At 39.0% G+C, this 23,965-nt stretch overlaps 1 protein-coding gene and 1 non-coding gene across 6 annotated transcripts in view; both read right to left on the bottom strand.

Moving 5' to 3' along the window:
* Positions 1–23,965, bottom strand: part of Alas (5-aminolevulinate synthase) — a 100,562-nt gene that overhangs the window by 20,964 nt on the left and 55,633 nt on the right. For 2 of the 5 annotated variants that reach the window (XM_080266112.1, XM_080266113.1), the window contains exons 2-5: positions 11,497–11,659; positions 10,254–10,355; positions 9,002–9,097; positions 253–429 (exon numbers count right to left, since the gene is read on the bottom strand). In XM_080266112.1, the coding sequence (XP_080122238.1) occupies positions 253–429; positions 9,002–9,097; positions 10,254–10,355; positions 11,497–11,659 (538 nt within the window). Of the gene's footprint in view, positions 1–252; positions 430–9,001; positions 9,098–10,253; positions 10,356–11,496; positions 11,660–16,578; positions 16,615–23,965 lie in introns of those variants that run through there. The other 3 variants (XM_080266114.1, XM_080266115.1, XM_080266116.1) reach the window with 3 other exon arrangements.
* LOC145391562 (5S ribosomal RNA) lies at positions 12,731–12,849 on the bottom strand. The gene has a single exon (XR_013895880.1). It is a non-coding gene; the product is annotated as a 5S ribosomal RNA (ribosomal RNA).

The raw sequence follows: 23,965 nt of genomic DNA, 5'->3' as shown, positions 1-23,965 counted from the left end.
TCATGCCATTCCATGGTCTCACATCCATATGTTAAAATTGGCACTAACACTACTTCATGTAAGCCTTGCTCAGCTGCAACACTCAAGCCTCTGTTTCTTATCAAGGCCTTCATAGCAACAGCTACCTTCCTTCTTTGTGTTACTCTACTTTCCACTTCTTTTGCACATATTCCTCTCTTTTCTATCACTGTACCCAACTGACATACAACAAGGACTTATTGTACATTCATTCCATTATCTGTGATTTCATACCCAAGTAGTCATTGGAGCACCACACAGTGATCTCCTTCTCCCCCCAAGAGTACTCCTTGGCACGAGGGAACTGGTCAGCAATGCGTGCCACTTTCTTGAACACACGGTACGAGTGGTCAGCTTTCTTACGGGCAATTTGCTCTTGGAAGAACTCATTATAGGGGAATGCTGGCAATCCTGTAAATGGGATACATAGCATTAACTGTTATTAATAAAGAACAAGCACTTCTTAGAAAGTTATCTGTTGCATAAACATTTAAACACTAATAAAGCAATAACAAGACACTTATGATGCTATTACATCCTCAAAAAACATCACACACACACACACACACACACACACACACACACACACACACACACACAGCTTAATTGTAAGCTCACTGGAAGAGGGGAAAGTGCCAAAAGAATGGAAGAGGGCAAATGTGGTACCAATTTACAAGGGAGGAAACAGGGAAGAACCCCTGAATTACAGACCAGTGTCTCTAACCAGCATGGTCGCAAAATTGTGTGAGAGAGTCCTGAAAGACAGATGGATAAAATATCTGGAAGAGATGAATATTTTGGCTGAATGTCAGTTTGGATTCAGAAGTGGAAGGTCATGTGTTTCAAACTTGTTGAGCTTTTACTCAAGAGCGATTGATGTGGTACAGGAGAGAGATGGTTGGGTGGATTGTGTGTACTTAGACTTAGAGAAGGCCTTTGACAAGGTACCTCATAAGAGACTAATGTAGAAACTAGAATATATAGGAGGATTAAAGGGGAAACTTCTGGAATGGATGAGAGACTTTTTGAGAGACAGACAAATGAGGACAGTAATAAAGGAAAAGATGTCTGGAAGGAGAGAAGTAACAAGTGGAGTCCCTCAAGGCTCAGTGTTGGCGCCAGTAATGTTCCTGATTTACGTAAATGATAAGGTAGATGGAGTGAACAGTTATGCAAGTCTGTTTGCTGATGATGTAAAGATCTTGAGGAAGATAGAGGTTGAGGAGGATTGTAAAATACTGCAGGAGGATTTGGATAGGATACACAATTGGAGCCGGACGTGGGAAATGAAATTTAATGTAAAGAAATGTAAAATATTGGAAATGGGTAAAAGTACCAGGAGACCATCACTGAATTATTTTTTGGGTAATGAATTAATCACAAAAAGGAGAGAAGAGAAAGATTTGGGAGTGCTGGTCCAAGATAGTTTGTCACCAGAAAAGCACATTAACAAGATAGTTGGAGAGACTTATAAGCTCTTGACTAACATAAGAGTAGCATTTCATTATATGGATGAGGAAATGATGAAAAAATTGATAGTGGCCATGATCCGCCCCAGGTTAGAATATGCAGCGGTAGTGTGGTCCCCACACAAAAAGAAAGATATAAACAAGATTGAGAGAATACAAAGAACAGCAACCAAGATGGTCCCCAGTCTGACAGACCTGTCATACAGAGAGAGGCTGGAAAAACTGGATTTGCCTTCGTTAGAGGAAAGGAGAAAGAGGGGAGACATGATTGCGGTGTTCAGGACCATGGTGGGAGTAGATAAAACTGACAAAGAAGATCTGTTTGTATGGGATAAGAGAGCAACAAGAGGACATGGAATGAAATTGAAAAAGTCAAGCTGCTTGAAGGATATCAAGAAATATAGCTTTCCTTACAGAAGTATAGACTTATGGAATAGCCTGGACAAAGAGATCGTCCTGTCTAAAAACTTAAACGAGTTTAAAGTTAAATTCGACTTATTGAGAAACAGCGACGGAAACCCACGAGCATAGTACATTCCGTGTATATCACAATTAGGTATATTCTTAAATATTTGGAACGACTTAGACAAAGAGGTGGTGCATGAGAAAAACATTCATGTGTGTAAAGGTAGACTTGATAAATGTGGATATGGAGACAGGACAACACAAGCATTGCTCAATTCCTGTATACTACAAATAGGTAAATACAAATAGGTAAATACACACACACACTTACATACCCACACACCCACATATGCTATTTTAATTACTATCACATTATCTACTGGTATATTATGATTATCATTGGGAAAAAACAATAAATATTATCAGTTTCAGGCCTAAATACCATCAACAGGCCAGAAAAACTATACTGACTGAACAGTTTTATTTTCTAACTTTCAAAAACACCAGACATAACGTTGTTCAGTATTAAAAGAAATTATATGATACTTAGAAGCAATATAATTTCTCTAACCTACTGATGGTACTTGTGGCATCAAGTAGTTATTATAATTATTATAATAGTTATTTTTACAATTATTATTATTATTATTATTATTATTATTATTATTAATAGTAATATCATCATTATGATTACTGTTACATCAGCAGAAAAAATTTCTGAAAATTCATTTACATGCACAAAATGTCCTAAAAAAGCTGAGACCAAAATAGTTATACAATACTTCACACAAATATGAACCATCCCAAACTTTATGTTGGGAGGAAGACCAAAATTCAGTACACTGTACTGGTTACTTCATATCTGTTAACAGAATAAAAAAAATATCAATGGCAATCAAGGCTGACGACATGCAATCATATGAAAGTCTAGTATTTAAAAAAAAAAAAAAAAAAAAAAAAAAAAAATCTATGAACAGAATAACTCAACACAGATTTCAATTCTACACTACTGATGAAAGGTTCCAGCCACTACCAATGACAGGTTGACTAACTACAGCAGTATCATTATTACAGGTCCTCACTGTATCAACAACAGGGTATGCTGTGCTATGCAGTACTATATTTCTGATATCCTCTGTTTGAAGACAAGGCTCTGTGATAGTAGTTTAAGTATATTACCAATCTACTGAAATTATTTTAAACATATTAACTCATAAATTATTCACCTTAACATTTTAATCTGGTTCACAAAAAAACCTCTCCCTTCACCCACTGAGAAAGGACTGGACACTTAATCATTTCACTCTGGCCATATTGCCAGATAACTTTGCTTCAGTGAGGGAAGCACTCCAACCTCAAAGGAGTAGTCTGCAAAACTGAGGATTTACTGTCATACCATGCTATCAGGAAAATTTTTGATTTAAAATCTACTACATTAAGACATTCAGCATATCTGTTAGTGGCTCATACTGGAAGGAAACAAAATAAAACAGTCCATAAATGCATCCCCATATCATGAGACCATCAGAACAAATGTGAAGATAAGATCAGGTTATTTAAACCCTTGGCTGCGTATAGCATTCAGGAAACAGTGATCGATAAATTGTGTCGTACATTCCGGAAAAGCCGCATGATATACTGTAAACTTTTAAGTCATTTTTCGCACCTACATCATGCTTAAGATTGATATGTGGGTCGCGAATAGTTAGTGTCGAGTGTCAACTTTGTCTGACTAAAATGTTATCATGTTTGGTTAGGTATAAGTGGGTCAAAACATGTGATGAAAACAAAACACGATTTTTTTAACTGGACAGAGGAAACGTTTAGGGTCACCGCTGCCTGAGGATTAAGGTCTCCATATATTGTATCAAGCTTCCTTGCATGATATCATGTTATCTACTACTGGGCATATATAAACACATACTGCTGAAGAGTACACTCACAAGACCAGCCTTCATTAATTTAAAGAACATGAATTAGTCCGAATAAAGTTAAAAAAAAAAGAGTAAATTTTTATTAGCAGGACTGGAGCTATCTCTGGGGTTAGGGTGAGGAGTGTTTGGAAGAAGTTTAGGGAGTTGTTGCCTCTCCTGACATTGAGAGGGCTCTCCCTCTGTGCCAAGGGATCTTTGTCTGCAGCATGTGTTAGGAATGTAATGCTGTATGATAGTGAGACCTGGGCAGTAAAGGAAGAGGATATCTGCAAGCTCAAATGCATGGAAATGATGATGATTAGGTGGATGTTCAGTGCATCCCTGAGTGCAAGGCCTGGGGGAGCTATGTTTTACGATGGAAGAGGTAGGATGGGACTGGAGTGTATTTGTGCTGTGATGAGGAAAGGTAGACTGAGATGGTTTGGGCATGTAAGGAGGATGGGGGATAATAATTGGGTGCAGAAAGTGAGAAGTCTTAACGTTAGGGGTAGGGTTGTGAGAGGCAGACCAAAAAACACCTCAGATGAAGTCACTGGGCGTGACCTCAGGGAAAAGGGATTGAATAGGAAAGCTACCAGAGATCAAGCAGCATGGACAGCAGCCATTTGGTGACCAAGGCCGATGCATGCAAGCACATTGGAGCCTTTAAAAACTAATTATACTGTATATATATATATATATATATATATATATATATATATATATATATATATATATATATATATACACGGTACAGTACCAGGGGCAGGCTGCTACTGCTACCTGGTGCATCCCCGAGTAGAAGATAGGGGAAGGCCTTGTAGATATATGGGGTACCGTCTTGGACGGTGCGGACCATGGGACTCCCTACAGATATATTGGGCTCTACCGAATATACTGAATAAGGTGGCATAAAAAATCATATCGCATCAGAAACTATATGGCAAGGAGGTGAGATTATTTGCCACAATCCTCCAAACCAAACATGAATTCTATTGCAAATGATTTGACAGGAGTTCCTGTTGGATCATCATCTACTAAAGGTCCAACCGCACTGCCTCCTGTGCTTACGGGCAGTGTGCCACCGAAAGTGAGTAGGCACTGTGTCGGCAAATTAGAGACTGGGATATTACACAAACTGAAATCCATGAAGATCTATACATACAATGTCGGAAGCCTCAAAGAAGATTACAAACATGTAACTTAAAGACTAAATTGAAAAACATTAGTTGGGATATTGTAGGTTTGAGTGAGATCCACAGAAAAGAAGAAAGAGTAATTCAGCTGAAAGAAAACAAACACCTATTCTATTACAAATGAAATGAGTTAGTGGTGTACGATTTCTAATCAACAGAAATTTTGCAGACAACACTGTTAAATTCTGAAGTGTATCTAACTGAGCACCATGGATTATACTTACAACTGTCTAAAAAATAGACCTTAAAAGTAATACAAGTATATGTACCGACTTCTCAAAGCTCAGATGAGGAAACAGAAACATTCTATGACGACATCTCCTACATTATGAAAGAAGAAAAGACCACATACACTATACTCATGGGAGACTTCAATACAAAAACTGGGAAACCAAAAAATGTAGAAGCATGTATGGAAAAATCAGAAGTGGGAGAAAGGAATGAAAGAGGAGAAATGGTGGTAAACTTTGCTGAAATGTATAACATGAGAATAAGGAACACATTCTTCCAAAAAAGAACAGGCAGAAAACGGACTTGGAGAAGTTCAAATGGAGAAACAGTGAATAAAAATGACTTCATTATGGAAGATATGAGTAACACATTCACAAATGGTGCCATAATTTGGTTATATGGTTACCACCTAGAGTAGTGAATGGTTTCCTGGCGTACAGGAAATCAATTGGCTTTTCACTCAGTACAGAGTCACCCATAGGCAGATGAAAGCGAAAGAATAAAGGAAAGAAAGACAGAAGAGGAAGTGTAAAATCATCCGTAGGCAGAAGGAAGTGGAAAGAATGAAGGAAAGAATGACAGAAGAGGAAGGATGGACGAGAGGAAATGGCAGACATCCAAAGCAGCACTATTTTGAGTGATTGGATGGTGCGCACCCCCACCTATCATCTTATACAGTATATAATACGAAATCTAACAGAGTGTGTGACAGCACCAATATGATTCAGCACTTCAAAAAAACCATCAATGACATGAAATAATCCAGCTGATCATCAAATGTGCTGTACCACACACAGGTTCATGCTATGAGAGGGAATATTAAGGTGCATACTGCAAACAGTCATCTAGTCTTGTAATGTTAGTAAGGATGAAAAAAAAAAAAATTCATACAGCCCCCTCCTAAAAAAAAAAAAAAAAAAAAAGCAAAGAAAAAAAAAGAAATCATGGTAGCAGTTATGGAAGGTGAGACTGCCACCATTACTATTCATTAAACAGGTACAGCAAAGTGTTGTGAAAGTCAAGGATCTGTCTTGACACAACCAGCCATAGGCAGGGCAAAGGGTGCATTTACTCTAGCATCTGGAAAAGTTCTATCAATTTCCTTGTTTCTTATACTATATTCTGTTTATGCTGCAGGAGCATGTGGAGCAATATACTAAGTCCACTATTCATGTACACACTTAATTCCCTCTCATTTGTCTTGCACACCGCTGATACGTGGTTCCTTATTTGCTCAAATACCTTCATTACTACTATTCTTTTATGGTCTTTTTCACACCTCTCTGTTTCCACACAACCTCGTGTGCCTGCCAATTTTACTGGACCCTAGAGAATCACTGGGCTCATATCAACAGCAATCTGGAATAACTTAAGGTACCATTTTAAAGAGGAAGAGGATTCCTGGTCTTCATTTTAGCACACTCAACTGGCATCAAATATGGGACAGTAAGAATTCTTTCCAATCCCCAGGGATAACAATGGTTCTATGATCACACCCCAGATCCTGATAGAAAGGAAGCCATTTAGCTTGCATCTCATAGTCATAGTAGGTACCAATACATCAAGAAAGTGAACTGTGGGTGACCCAAGCTACAGTTAAAGCAAAAACACTACAGTCTGACTCAACCCAAAATACCAGAGACTTAGACCAGTTCATGATAAGGGAAGCATCACATGCAACCCCTGAAGTAGTTGTACTGAAGCTGATATAGCCAGAAACCCAAATAGGGAAGAAACATGACTCCACACGACAGGTACCAGCTACTGAAATACTAGGAACTATACTTGGTTCCACGGAGTCTGACACACTGATTTTGCCAGCCAAGGACAGATGGATTTGGTAAAACTGCACGATGCACTCGGACGATGATTGGTCAATTTCCGTTGTGTTTGAACATGCTCCAAATTGACTTTGCATTCCAACCAAGGCCCTCATTGATTTGTAAGATACCGGGAAACACAGATACAAATTAAAGCAATGATATCTTTAATGATAAATACTGTATGTGCCTTTTAAAACCTGAATGATAATGATAACAAAACTAGGTAAAGTCGCGACTGGATGCATACGAACAAAGTTAGCGACTGTAGCGGGAATTCAGACGTTCATAGCAAGGTGGTTCCGAGGTCCTGTGAAGGCTCGAATGTTTTTCCTACCACCACTACACAGTGTCTACAGACTACAATATGCCCTTCATTACCTCATCTACTATATACAACCTGACCCTAGATAAGCTCAGCTTATCTTCTAATAATTATGATTTGCGTGAGCGCACACACACACCTCACTGGGGTAAATGCATGCTATTCTCAATATATACCCTGTATATAGTGTACATACAGTACACATTTTCATTACCTTCATAGGTAATAGTAGCTTTAAAAATCTGCATTTATTTGTATTCCCAGTCAGATTCAGTGAAATTATTTCTTACATGAATAAGTTTGGTGTTCGATTTTCCTTAACATTTTCGTATCATAAGAGACAGACATACAGACAGACATCCTATCCCTGGTCACAATGCATCCTCAAGCACGTATCTCTGTCCCCTCGACAGAGAGCTGGGAAAGTAATAGATTACATCATTACAGAATGAACCGAATTTTTGTTAATGGTGGAAGAACGGAAAGTAAGATAAAAGCAAACCCCATGAGAAAATAATAGTTGAACTCTGCTGCTATAATAAAACCGCATGCAGTGTGAACAAAATCACACATGATGAAATGAAAACAAATAAATCAGTCCCTGACTGTTGTCTATATGCATCCAGTAAAGATGTTACTTACTTTTTGTTATCACTGTCATTCAGGTTTATCTCTAGTAATTTAAAAGACAGATATTTATCATTAAAGATATCATTGCTTTAATTTATACCTGTATTTTCCAGTATTTTAGGAATCAATGAGGGCCTTGGTTGGAATACAAAGTAAATTTGGTGCATGTTCAAGCACAAAGGAAATCGACCAATCACCGCCCGAGTGCATCGCAGTGTTACCAAATCCACCTGTCCTTGGCTGGCAAAATCAGTGCGTCAGACTCCATGAAACCGAGTATAGTAAGAGATCTCAGAAAAGACAGAAGCTTATTGTAAAATGTACCACAGAGCATGAGTATATAGGGAAGCAGAGTTGCCTACATAGGTCGAACTGCCAATTTATCTGCTTCATGCAAAAAACTGTGTGTGGATTATTTGTCTGCATTAAAGGAAAAATTTAGTGCCTGCAGCACTGAAATTCTAAATTTTGAGTTGTTTCAAAGTTTGTCTGTGATGATAGGACTGTGTAGGCTGGGCAAGGCAAGTTCTAAACCTGAAGTGTGTGTTACGAGTGAAGAAGGTTTCTATTCCCTTCATCTCCCAGATTTTGTTTGTTGTGGAATCTGCAGCCTTGTGAGAATGCAGGATATGGGTGGCTATGGCTAAAAGTGTTATGAAGAGTGCTTCGTGTTAAACAAAGGGATGAACCAGGCCATTTATATGAATAACCACTAACGTCCACTTCCAAATGCTCTTGCAATCAATTCAGATATGATGAAATTTTAGGGAATTCTGAACTTTTCTAAACACACAAACTGCACCACCACTTAACTTTACTGCTGCCTGTGCTGAGATTATTCTCACATTCATTGCACTTGCCCAACAATGGCAGTGAGAATCCCAGTTCTTTAATGAGATGGAATGACCAATTAAAGGTGAAAAATAGGAAAAATAGTATCACTTCAAACTTGGCTACATTACAAAACTGCTCTACCACTTTATAATAAGCATACCTTCCTTATGACTGGATTTTTTTTTAGAGGTTTCCTGAGAGGCTAAAAAGGGACATTTGGTCTCGTCTTTAGCTTTCACTTCAAGTCCATCTGGGCCTGTGAATGGCCAAATAATGTTAAGATCTTAAAATATTCATGAACCTACACTACTTGCACAGCAATCACATTCAGTAATCAAATTATGCACATAGCTAAAGCAATAGTCTTCCAGTGATATAACAGTACAACAGACTAAATGATGAATATAGAATACACAATTTTATTTCATTCTCATAATTACTCTATTGCTAACTAGCCAAGATACAATTCAGTGTAACTTCAGATGAAAATATCATTCAACTTTTTAAGTTAAGCAAATGTCTCCCTATACTTCATCAACTACCAGCAGCTGTTCCTCTCTTTATAGGGACACTATAAAACACCTTATAAAATAATACACAGAACCAGACTTGTTATCAGGTGTATCATTCAGGTTTCATTATCATGGATCACATTCTTTTTGTATAATTAACAATAACACTCCCATTTAATCTAATGCTCAGGGTCCCAAGCAAATATACTAAGACACACAAAGCTGGTACCTTTCATTACAAAATTTTGTCTTCCCTACCAGAAAGTAACAATACTAAACTCATCCTCATGATCATCTAATCCAGTGTTGCCCCATGAGGAGCTTTGGAGCCCGGGGCTAAGTTGGTCCTGACATTTAAGATGACTGACCAGCCTCACTCATCCCTGAGTGGCATTACGTGAGCAATAAACTCCAACCACCCCTTGGAAATAAAGTTGCATAGGCTCAATCCAATTGGAGTGCCTTATTACCCACTAAGCCACCAGGCACCATAATTTGGTTGTATGGTTACCACCCACTGTAGTAAATGGTATCCTGGCATACAGGAAACCATCTGGCTTGTCACTCAGTGTAGAGTCACCCAGAGTCAGAAGGAAGAGGAAAGAATGAAGAAAAGAAAGACAGAAGAGGAAGGAAGGAAAGACGGAGGGAAGAGAGGAAATGGCAGTCAACCAAGAGCAGCACTACATCGAGTGAGCGGATGGTGAGCACCCCCACCTACCACTTAATACTGAACTACAACAGCTATCTAATTCCTGCCTCTTTCTTCACACTACATTCATTTTCACCACCCATCACACCTTTAATCACTCTTCAGTAAATATTTATTCCCAAATCCCCTACTGGTTTCCCTTGCACATTAACAGTAGCTCACTAACACAATTAACACATCCCACTCACCGTTTTCCCGAGTGGAGAGGTCAATCACATCTTCCTGAACTTCACGACTGGCCTGCTTGACGACATTTTTTCCATTCAGGAAGGGGCACTTATTCTCTCCCTCTGTTGAGATAAAATTCCTGTGGTAATATATTACCAGTTTAATACTCTAAACATACAGGCAAAGGTACACAGGAAGTGCCTCCTTCTACAGCAAAGTAATTTTTCAGAAAATTACTTTACTGCACTGTGCTTTTGTATCTACAGTATGTTCAATGCCCAGTCAGTAAATGATATTAAGGTTTCAAATTTACTGCCAGTTTTACTGAATTTAACAGGCAAAGAAAATGTCATACCATATATGGTGAAATATGATTCATATGATGTAGGCTGCTAGCTAATGGCATAAGCATAATAAAAATATGATATAGTTTGCACTATACTCAGTTTTTTTTATTGAGGCGAAGATGCACTTGATAGGTTGGTGACGACTGGCTGAATGCAACATGTCTGAATAACATTTGCTAACCCAAATTTCCCCATCAGATATATGTTGTCAAATAATATTCAATAGATTATGAAGTAACGTTCCATTCAGCCAATCATTACCAATCTGTCATGTGCATCTTCGCCTCGATAAAAAAAAAACTGAGTATGGTATCTATATTATAACGGATATTATTTTAAAACAAGGGCTCCAACTGCAAGTAAATAACCCTCATTATACAACTAGATTACATTTTTTAAAACGTTGGATAACAATCAACTGTATGGTGAGGCCATTATAATATGGGTTCAGTGAGGATATGCTTTTTGCCAACGGTCATATAACTATTGGAACTGATAGTTATTTCACTTCACTGCACTGCACTCGCTGCTTAAATTCCAACATTACACTACTGTTTGATCACTGATACTAACACATCCAACAGTGACCAAATGCAAAGGCCATCTTGGAAGAAACTACTGTAGGCTTTCGTGTCAGTAATCACATTACCCTAACATAAACACCAATCATACATTAAAAAATTAGGCTTTGTACAGGACTGTTATTATTACATAGGAGAAAATGGCTGGCATGTGTGTGTGTGTGTGTGTGTGTGTGTGTGTGTGTGTGTGTGCTTTCATGCTGATCGAATAACCACATACTGTACAGTACTGTAACTGGAGGCGATCACTTGTATGATGAGGGTTACTGGCTTTCGGTGGACAGATGAAGAGAACAGACTGACAAAAGACAAGACAGATGAATGGAGAGCCTTACCTGAGTCAGTTGTGGATGAGAGTGAAGTGATGGGACGTGCTTTCATGATGGTAGAAAAAACAGGGCACATCTCTCCATACTGCCGCATAATTGCATTCCCATAATGCCGCACAAATTGGCCAGGCAGTCTCGACATAAATGGGCATGTCATCTTTGCCACAGTCTGAAATAAAAATTATTAAAACAATAATAATAGTTACAAATTTACTTACTGTACTGTATAGCCACAATAAAGAAGCTTCAACATTACTTATTATGGCATATAAGGTATGAAATTTTGGCATCATAAACAAGTCTGTAACTTTTAAAACTAGTGTGAGGAAGATAGTAGCCAAACTGGTAGAGAGGTGGCCTGCAGCCCTAATGGGCCCAGGTTCAAATCACGGCTGAGGCAGAGAACAGTTTAAGGAACTGAATTTCATTAAAGCAGAGTTTACTGATATACAGTACCAGAAGACCTGCTGACATGTTGTAAAAATATCCTAGCTAATGCCAATACATCAGTCTGTATGAGACAACCCTTGCATGTATTCAATATGTATGGTGGGTGTTAGTGCCGAAGTGATGACACATGGAGGTGTATGGTATGTAGGAGGACTACTGGGCCTTGAGAATGGGCTGTGTAGCCTATGCCTTGAGTTGGGGGGTGGGGGGGGGAAGTTAAGGTCATTCATATTAGGAACATGTACTTAAATTAACCTAAAGCAGTTTCTTGTGTAATATCAATAACATCTTAAGACAAAGGTGTGGAAGAAAGCATGGGTACATTTTACATTTGTCTCAATAAATGGCTAACTGTAAGCTTAACCGTAACCATATTCCTTTCCGATAATAAGAGGGACCAAGCTATATTTCTGTAGTTACAGCTTCTATGGTTTTCTCTAAAACGTGTAACAAATAAAACACTATGCAGATTTGAATTTGGTACTTCCCACTAGGTTAAATGGCAAATATTCAGCCAAAATTCTCAGCAAACTTTTTTATCTTTGGACTTTCAACCAAATAGTTGTATCTCAATTAGTTTCTGAGATATTTTAATTTCAAATACTCAATTTTTCCACCAAAAATGAGCATACGACCTAAAAAAAGAAAAAAAAAGAAAAAGAAAAAAGTTTCATTCATTCATTCATTGCCAGATGCCATGTATCCCAAATGGGGTGGCCAAGGGCTTAGAGTTTATTGTTTTACAGGGAGGGGCACTAATCCTCCACCAACCCCACTTGACACGTAGGGATGCCAACAGCATCTGGTGTTCCCAGGCGGTCACCCATCCAAGTATTAACCAGACCCAACGTTGCTTAACTTCGCTGATCGGACGGGAAGCAGTGTACTCAACATGGTATGGCCGTTCAAGGTCATTTATATTTGGCACGAGTACTTGGGTTACCCGAAGGTACTGTCCTGCATAATATCATCAAGATCTAAGAAGATTTTTAAAAATAAAAAAATAAATAAATAAATAAATAAACAATACTTATGAAAACAATATGCTTCACCATTTATATGGCAAAGCTTAACTAGACAATTGTAACTGTCAGAGACAGTTACAGATGTCCCCCCTATGAAAATATCATTTTTTGCAATAATTAAAAAGCACACATAAAACAGCCACTAAAGTGCATACAGATCTGGTCCACTATCAGACAAAGCTTCTACGGCAAGAGACGTGCCTCATTTGTTGTTTTTTCGTGTATGGAAAAGCAACTGAAAACTGCTGAAAAGTGAGGAGTCACAAATGTCTTAAAGTCATGCATCAATGACCTTCAATTTTCTTCATATAAATGTTTACAATATAATTTTATCATGGGATTTACTCAAATGTTCATGGACCTATAATAGTTTCGGAATAAACTGAGGACGAAAATTCACTACTTTTGGACATTTTTGGACCTGCGACCTTGAAAAGTAGGTCAAGGTCACTGAAACTGGGTCAGTGTAGTAGGGTCATGTGCTGTACATCATCAAAAAGTCTGATGAAAATCAGACACAAAATGTGATGGAACAATAATAATAACGGTAATAATAATGATGATAATGAATACAGAGATCACCACCTATGGTAATAACTGGAAATCAATAAATAAAAATAAAAATAATAATAATAATGGTAATAATATTTTACTGTTATTATCATCATTGTTCTTATGATTATTATTCCATCACCAACTCACTTGATATAGTGCTGCCTACTTCTTCTTTCACCTTTATCATGCTTTTTCTGTGTTTGCCCTTCTTTCTTCCTGTTTCTCCCATCTTTCATATCACTTTTCATCACTCATCTTTCTTTTTCAGGTGACTTTACATTGAGTGACAAGCCTAATGGTTTCCTGTAAGCCAGGAAATCATTTACAGTGCTGGGTGGTAACCATATAACCAACCCACACATTTTCCCTAAGTGACAACAAGTGGGTTGGTGAAGGGCTAGTGTCCCTCCCTGTAAATGCAAAGCCAAATGGCCACCCCTTATGGGATTATGGCATCTTGCTAAAGTGAGATTGATCATTATTCTCTGGACCTTCATCCCCAAGAATGGATGGGGTTAGTAATAACATTTTAACAAAGCAAAAATTATGCCACAAAGAACAACAATTCTTGCAGTAATCATTTGGTATTACAAGACTTCTGGTCCGGAATATGAACTCTGAAGTAAAAGGAAATGTTTCTGAAGACTAGAAAGAGTTATTGTAGCCTAAAGTAAGTGAAATAGCTGGAGATGGAATGATTAAATTTGAGATTCTAAGTGAGAAGAGCTGGAATGAAAGTTATTTAACTATACGGTTGAGATGACAAGTACAGGTATTAAGTTGATATCTGGACTGAAAAGCAGGGAGTGGAAACTATGCATCAAGGCTGGAGGTTGGCTGAACATGACTGGGATGGAGACAGAAGCTTGGAAGAGGAGACTGGTAGGGAGCTGGAATTAAGTAGACTAAGCAAGTTATCTGCAATGAGAACAACTGGGATAAGGGTGATTCATGGGGGTTGTGAAGTTGAGGCAGTACAGAGGTACGAGGGTAAGCATGTAACAGGTGAGAAACAGTTAATTGATGGATGGTATATTAATCCCACAGTTCAAAGATGCATTTTTGAGCTTATTTTTACTGTTGACAGACATTTTATTAGACTTTGGGAAGGCACGCCATAATGAATGGGGTTAAAGAAGGCTACATTTAATCCCTCTGGTTTATAAAGCCTAAGTTGAATTAAATCACTGGGTGGTGATTAGTGAAAATATAATTAGATTGAAGGAGTCAAAACCGAGACTCATGCTGACTTCATTTTCTTTTTTCAATAGTCCTGTACGGTATCAGGATGAAGTTTATATGAAGATCAGGGAATGGAAGTTATGTTTCTGTTATTCTGCATTACTGCAGCTATGGTTCAAGAACTGGTGTCTGAGTTCTGTGCAGTTGGCACCTTGCGATCTAATGGTTAGAATCCATCAGTTGGAGTGATGGCCTTGGAATTACAAGGAGGGGCTCTACCCATCTGCCAACTCACTTGTTGACACGTAGGGAACACATAAGGGTTCGTCATATGGTTAACATACAGCACTGTAAACGGTTTCCCGGCTTACAGGAATCCATTAGGCGTGTCACACAATGTAAGGCCACCTGAAAAGGAAATTCATTCATTCATTCATTGCCAGACGCCATGTATCCCAAAAAGGAAATACGAGCAATAAAATGAAACAGGGATGATGGGAGAAATAAGAAGTGCGGGGGCCAGACAGAAAAAGGATGATAAAGATGAAGGAAGAAGTATGCTGCACTACATCAAGTGTATGGATGATGGTCGCCACCACCTACCGCCACTGTTTTGAATAGAATTATTTTTTCCTCAGGTGAACCTGAAACGCTTCCACTAAGTTTGATGCAAATCATATCAAACCAATGTGGGATTAAGGTTCAAACTTTTGACCCTGTCAGTGACCTTCGCCGGACTGTTCTCAAAGCTGAATCACTTCATTCCTTCCTGTCCTTTACTCCTCCAATCATGTTTGGTCAAAGCCAAATTTGGTGCTATTCCGTCCACTAATTTTCCATAATTTGTTAACTAATAATTACCGGACCAAACACACATCTCGCCGTTTCGAATCGACATGCCGAGTAGTTTAATCTTGCTCAAGAAGGTCAAAATCTAAAAACTACAACAATTACATGTAATTAAACTATGTATACATTATAATATATATACCGGTACTGAAAATACATTAAATACAACAGGCATAACCACTACCTACTTAGATAATGTTCAAGTCTGGCAAACACGGACCGCAGAGTTTTAAGAGCCAAGTGCACTACTGAACGTTCAATGTTCACAAGTTTGTCCTACGAAAAACAGACGACGATTTTCAACTGCCCAGGTGAGGGGCTTCAGGCTGGACTTTCATAGTGACCTAGCCAGTCACGACCACCACTCTCTCTTCGCCTCTAATTTTATGTGGCATTAAATTCCAATAGTTCAAAAAAAAAAAAAAAAAAAAGGGGGGGGGAGGCTAATGCTCGGCGAGCAAAGTAAAACGCCTAGTATTAGGTAAAATCTAAGGATGAAGCATAATAATTACTTGATATACTCCGGCAATGCATTGTCTGGATGTAATTTTCAGAAACTATACTGTATTAACCTATAACCTACAATATAAAACGTTCTGCAACTCGAAATGGTGATAATGTGATATATATATATATATATATATATATATATATATATATATATATATATATATATACATATATATATATATATATATATATATATATATATATATATATATATATATATATATACACACACACACACTTATCGCTCATGCAAAGGTTCTAGGAAGCCTCCTAAGTTGACGAGAATATGGCCCATAATACTTGACGATGTAACATCGCTACAACACAGCCTTTACTACTCCTTGCAACAAATCGACAATAGCGTCCACTCCAACCTTGGATCTTCTACTTTCTAATGTTTAAGGCCATTCATTTTTTCCACTTTCTGAAAAAATTATTTAATAAAAGCAACTGCGGATGCATCTAATTTGCACTGAAGAGGACTGAGGTGATCAGCTAGATATCCAAGCGACAGTACCTGTACCAAAGGCAGAAGGCGACCTGTTATTTTCGTTGGCGCTAGTAGCGTGGCACTCTCTCAGCGACAACTGAGCAACTGGCAGCTAATGCAACCACCGGCCGAGCCACTCTCACTACTGCCTGGGTGGTGAGCTGTAGCATCCCACCCAGTGTTGCCACTTCAAAAAAGGTAAAATCCCACATAATTGCTCTGCTTTTCCCACAAATTCCCACAAACTCAAATAAAATTCCCCCCCTCCCCAATTCTACAAAGTTACTTAAGTTTAGACAAAGAATTAGAGACAAATTTATAGAGACAATACTCAACACAGAAACTAGGCATAGAGACAAAAGCTGTGGTACCATGAACCTGAAGTCACAGATCGCGCACCACCCATTCCTTTTCTTGTACCTCCTTCCATGAATCATCTTTGGCGTTGGAATTCTACAGAATTTCTTCAGTTGGCTTGAAGGTAACACATTTTCTAGCATTGGTCCATACGAGATTTGAAGAAACTCTTCAAATGACCGAACGTGAAAGCGATTGAGTGATTTTTAATGCACTATGTTCATCCTTGAAAACACTCGCTCCACTGATGGAGAACGGGAGTGAAAGTACAGCCAGGGCCAGTGACGATGCATTCGGATAAACTTGTTCTCCTGCACAATATTTCTTTTCATATACTTCAGCCCCAGTAACACATTATTTTTCATGCATGACTGTGGCCACTGTTCTGTACTTACGGAAGTCCATTCATTTTCTAACTCATCCATGTCCTTCATTATATTCCGGCGTATAGCTGCAAAATGTGAGATTCTTTATATAGAGAACTGCAGTACTTGGATGGAAGTATTTGAACATGAGTAATGTGTCAATGTTGTCTGGAAGGTCAGCTTGCACTTCAGTAATTAAATTAACTGCAAATTTTTTGCATCTGTTTTTGATGTAAATTAGAGCAGTGTTAAGTTCATACCCAAAGTCAACTGATTTAAGTGGAATCAGATAACCTGAAAACCTTAAATTAGGTAGCTTCTCAGTGTCTTGCATGGATATTTAAGCCCTTCTTTCTGAAATCACGTGAGAGCTTAGTGACGTCAGCATTCTCTGCTTGGAAAAGTGTATTAACTTTAACTACCTTCTTCAGCAATTTCCTTGTATACGGCATGTACAATTTATTTTCTGGGTTTCTATATACATCATATAGCAACTCTGCAACGTTCAGTTGGCACAGCCATCTCATAATGAAGTTTGAGGGCATCCCATTGGTTTATGGTCTGTCATTGCTTCCAGTCGTGCTAACCACCGAGTTGTGGCTAACCCTGGCACTTTAATTGGTGTATTGCTTTCGTTTAGAACTATGTATATTTCTCTGTAGGAGCTTATTCTTTTAGAGCTGTTTGAAAACCGACTATGTGTTTCTCTCACCATGTCAGTATCGTAGGCAGTCCTGTTGGCTGCTAAATGCAGTGAACGGCACACCCATGATAAAATAACTAAAAATATCTCTTTTTTAGTTATTTTATCATGGGCACACCCATCTTAATACTGTGAAGTTAAGCTTATCCTCCTGTAACATGGTCACTCGAGAATGGTTCCGACCAGTAAAGGCATTAGCCCCATCACATCCTATTTCAACCAGTTTGTCAACTGCCAATTTGTCTTCATTATAGATTTTATAGTTTTGTACAGTGAGTCGGCTGAGCGGTCTCCAAGTGGAACCAAACGATAAAATGTGATGACTATTTCTCTTTTGGAAGCACTGTAATATCGTGCTGTTTGAGATAAGCATGAAACCTTTGCTGCATTTGTGCTTTCATCTACCAAAAAACTAATATTGGTCTACTATATCCTTTCCTAGATTTTTTGAAATACCAGGGGCAATTACATTTCTACGTAATCTTGCACACTTTGTTCTATGCATGATGACGTTTTGAAGAGGTTGAGTTCTTGTCTAGTTCAGCCACAATTTCCCCTAGGACCCTACTGGGTGATCTGTTATATACACAGCCAATTTTTCAGCAACCTTAGTTGGATCTTGTATTGCAGGAGCAGGCCGTAGCTACTGAATCTGTACTTGAGGATGAACCTTACTGTTACTTGCACTGATATATTCTTTTTTTTTTTTTTCCTTCACAATGGCCAGTAACAGATTTAATGTGAGCCTGAACAATTGCACCACGGATCTTGCAGTGAGCCTTTGTAGCATCTCCCACCACAAGCTGAAGCCATCCTGTGAACGAGGTATTAAACTATCTATCTATCTATCTATAGCCCGACGCCCTAATCCCGCAAAGGGTGGCCACAGACAAAACGCCTCCAAGTCGCTGTCACCCACCATTTGACTGCCTTCACCCCAACTCACTCCCCCCTCCCTCATATACCTCTCAACTCCATCCCTCTACCTCATCCTCTGTCTCCCCCTCCCTCCACTTCACCTACATACACACTCTCAGTCAGTCTTTCATTCTTCATTCTCTCCACTTGTCCAAACCACCTCAGTGTATTTCTCCTAATTTTCTTAATTACATCCACATCCACCCCACAACATTCTTTCACTTCTTCATTCGTCAACCTGTCCTTCCATGTCACTCCACATGCTCCTCTCAGGTAACTCATTTCCAGTGCTCTCTCTTGACTTATTCCCCTCTAGCAAGGTCCACGCCTCGCTTCCATACGTCAGGTTAGGGATCACAATACTATCATGCAGTGACTTCTTAACTTCCATACTCACCTCCCTATTTCTCATCACCGCTTTCAGTGAACCAACTAATGTAATAAATCGGTTACATTTAGGGGTTATATTGGGTTACATTACAAACTAAAACACTGACCATAAAGATGAATGGAAAAAGTGCCTGAATATAAAATATAAATTCCGACACAACTACCGGTATATTAATTTTCACGCCGCAAAGCACTGGAAAATTTGCATGAAAAAGTAACTGTTCTAGGGACGACGGCAGAGAAATTATATATGGGCTTAATCCTCACATTCCTACGATACCTGGTATCGCTATTAAAGATTATCTTCATAACTCTGCCTCACGGACGCCTCTTCGTATTTAACTATGGCTAACGCCAGACGATTTTACTCATCACAGGGAAACCCCTCGAGACTGTGTTAACTAGCACTTTCGTATTTTACTTTGTTTCATGTTTGTTTACCTCTGAATCGGGCGTCATGCTTCCATACATGTCGATACCTCTGAGAGTATGTCTTCTTTTCACCACTCATATTGAAAAAATAAATAAAACTGTCACTCTAATTCCTTTGAACGATTAGAGCTCATTGAGGTAACGCCGTGACGGAGCAAGGGGCACAGTACTGGAGTTTCTCCCATTTTCTCTGTATTCCACAAATTTATTCAAATTCTCACAAAATTCCCAAGAATATTTCAATCCTAAGACACCCCACATACCCTTGTTTCTCCCATAGAACAGGGAAATTCCCATGAAGTGGCACACTGTTACACTGAACTCATCCCCCCTACACTGTTATGATCTCGGTATCCACATTAATTAATGTTACATAATTATGGTCCTCAATGTTCGTTTATCATGACTGGATGACGCGGAAAATACTGTAATGCAAAACAGTAACATTACGATGAATGAAAATAAGGCTGCATGGAAACCCATGCGGGAAGAATGACGCAACATATCTCCCTGGCCTCGTTATTGGCTGGGCTGCGAGGGAGTCCTTTTACGTCACAAGACACCACACCCACACTTTATCGGATGCTGTGGGAAAGCGCTGGGAAAGGTTCACTGAGCTCTACAGCATAACTCTCTCTCGGATCACTCATATCAGAAGAACAATAGTATGAAGGGTCAAATAACGAGCATAACTAACTCTCTCGGATTGAAGGGTTCAATCAGGAGCATAACTCTCTCTCTCTCTCTCTCTCTCTCTCTCTCAGTACATTACATGAAGTGTCATTCACATGGGCACAGGCAGCTCCCTCGCAACTTCTCAACAATATACGCTGTTCGCCAGTGTACTCTTGTTTGTAACATACCTATCAACACAGTTTGCAGTGGTATAGTGTACAAGACTAACAACGTACAATATGCAGAAACAAACTGATATGGAAGAGGTGTTGAGGGGGCCTTCTTAACTCTTTCAATCCCATGAATAATTTTAATTTTATTCATGGTTACTCCACACTGGTCTTCTTTATAAGCTATGAAGAAACTTTGGCCCTGGAGATGCTAGGTACAGTAATAAGTTACCCTCTGATTACGATCGGTCTCCTGGAAGTTGAATATAATCGTGTGGAGGTAGCAAAGATACATCAATACAACACGTCACTGGATTGATGGGGTTAACCAATGAGAGTACGGGGAAAAGAAACTACCACACCCACTGGTATCATTACGGCCACGATAAAGGTAATCGAAGTATGGCAATAAATAACGATTCATTGGAAGTCCTTGAAACGGACCCGCAATACTGGAGAAGTTAGTGTACTTAGCCATGGCGAGTTTCGATATATTGGCGTTTGTAATAGGTCATCTATCTCCATGTAAAGGTAATCAAACACCTGTTACCTTTAATTTTTCATGGAAGGCCTTGAAACGGCGAAAGGATGTTTAACAGGAAATTTTTATTATGAATGCCTTCGATGAACTGTGATTTAAAGAAGGTTGTTAACTGTGAAGGGTAGGAGTGGTTACGACACACCTCATGTTGTTAAGTGGTGGTGAGGAGCAAATAAAGTGGATCAAAAGTGCTCAGGCAGCACTGCGACGCCGTGCCCGAATTTTTACCTTGACTTGTGACCTTTCACTTTTGATCTATCTATCTACCTGTCTAAAGACAGACGCCTTGATCTTACAAGAGGTGGTCAAAAACAACTCTCACTGTCCAATTCACTGCCTTCCCACCAGCTCACACGTACCCCTCTCACACAGCTCCCAACTTCATCCCTCCATCTTCTCATATCTCCCCCTCCCCCTTCACCTCACTCACACACTTCCAGTCAGCATCTCACTTCATCCTCTATGTATGGCCAAACCAAATCAGAGTATTTATATTAATGTTTTCAATCACATTCACATCGCCACAACACTCCTTCACTTCTTAATTTGTCTGTGTGTCCCGACATGTAACTCCACATACTCCTCTCACATACCCCATTTCCACTGCTCTCAATCTTGACTTGTCCTTCTACTGGGTCCAAATTTCACTTCCAATATCGAATCACCTCTTCTCAGACCCACACATATGTACAGTATGAACCTATTTTGATCCCAATCTGATAAAGTATTCAAGAAATATTTTGTAAACACACACTAAATCCAGACACACTCATCATAACAGCAAAGCCATTGCCGCCGCTAAAAATACGTCACTACTGAGAGAATTAAGAGCCATCCTATAAAGCTTATTCTTTTCACTCATAAAACCAGTCAAATCCATTTTTAACAATTCCAGTCTTAATAGCAGTTATCACCAAAAAAACATTCCTAAAATAATCCACTTTTAAAAAGTCAAAACCTTTCCCCCCCCCCCTAAAATTCTGGCATTCGATGCAATAAAACCAGCCAAGCAGTCAAAACAAAACAAAACCATTCTTCAGATTCCATACTCGAAAAGCACAACTAGCAAATTATCACTAGGTAAACAAATCAAGAAATAAAAGAAAGGAAGGTGGTGGCTAACTCAAATGCTACAGGATAACATGATTATGAGTGTGACTTAAGGCTGGGGTTGAGAACAGACTATGGATCCGAAATTCGTTAAAAGTTTCAGCTTTTCCTACACAACACCCAGTGATGTGACCTAAGAACCTACACAACACCCAGTGATGTGACCTAAGAACCTACACAACACCCACTGATGTGACCTAAGAACCTACACAACACCCACTGATGTGACCTAAGAACAGCCGCTACTACCAGTCCTTAATGTGATTGTTATAGTATGTTTCAATATGGACGGTTCCGTGTCAGCGGTGACTCGTGAGGTCAACTGGCGTTATCATGGCTTTCTAGATTAGACTTGCCATTAAATATTGATGGGATGATGCATGAGAAGACTGCCGGGTTTCAAGAAAATGGCTGTCTAGCAAATGTTCACAGCTGGATGCAAACAATAACTAATATATATATATATGACAGTAGGTCTGTGAGGTCAAGTAGTGTGTATGATGGGGGGGTGATGATGTACAGTAGGTGGGTAGATTCGTAATGGTGTGGGTGGGTGGGGTGATTGGTGGGTCATGGTGGAGATAGGTGGATGGACTGGCTGGTTATGGTGGAGATGGGTGGGTGGGTGGGTGGGTGTTACGGCGAAGATGGGTGGGTGAGTGGGTGTAATGGTGGAGATGGGTGGACGGGTGTTATGGTGGAGGTGGATGGGTGTAATGGTGGAGAAGGATGGATGGGTGTTATGGTGGAGATGGGTGGGTGGGTGTGTTATGGTGGAGTGGGTGGGTGGGTGGGTTATGGTGACGGGTAGGTCATGGAGTGGCTAGGTTGGAGGGTGATGGTATACAGGGGTGAGGATATGATGAATGTAAAGCATTACATAGGAGTGCGCATGCGAGTCATGATAGTGGGTGATCCTTGGCACGTTTGAGTGTGACGGGTGAAAGTGAACCTCTCAGATAGTGGCGGAACTCGTACTTTGCTGCGGTCTTGAGCAATCAGGGATTCTTTGTTCATAATTATCGCGTTTTACTTCTTACCATTTACTCTTTCACTTCATTTTTTCATTTATTTTCTACTTCCTTTCCTATGCCACTTTTCTGTTTTCCATTCGGATAATAAACAATTCGTTCCTTAATCATATTTTGTGTCTTGCCATTCTCTGTATATTAATTTTTCTTTCTATTGTTTTCCTGTCATTAGCACAAGATTTTTTTTTTACCATATTAATTAACTTCACATGATTTCATTCAGCTCAAAGGAACTAAATGTGTTCAAAAGCTTAAAAACTACCATGTGTAACTCAGAACAGGAAATGAGAACATTTCTGTTAATTAATTTATTTATTAATACTAAACGACTTTCGTTAGCTAAGAGAAACACATCGCAGACAAACAGTTAATTACTACTGTTGACGTTCTGTTAGCCAATTTTCAGTCCATTTCTGAACACTGCCTCTGATACCATAGACTGTTTCTCAAAAATTCTCTTATGAGGAAATTTATCTAATACTTTCTGGAAATTGAGATAGATTATATTAACAGATTTGGCTTTATCACACATATCAATGATATACCTGAACAAGTTAAGGAAAATATTAAATGATGATCAGTTACTCTTGAATCCGTGCTATCAGGTAGTAATGAGATTAATTTGTTGTAAATGTTTATTTCGCTAATTATGGTGTCCAACAACTTTGCACATTACTGATGTTCAGTTAACTGAAAGATACCGTAATTTCCGGGTTTTGATT

This window comes from Coenobita brevimanus, chromosome 18, assembly GCF_032717465.1.
Source record: "Coenobita brevimanus isolate Jiangsu-jjx chromosome 18, ASM3271746v2, whole genome shotgun sequence".
NCBI lineage: Eukaryota > Metazoa > Arthropoda > Malacostraca > Decapoda > Coenobitidae > Coenobita > Coenobita brevimanus.
This window is presented reverse-complemented; position numbering and strand designations above follow the sequence as displayed.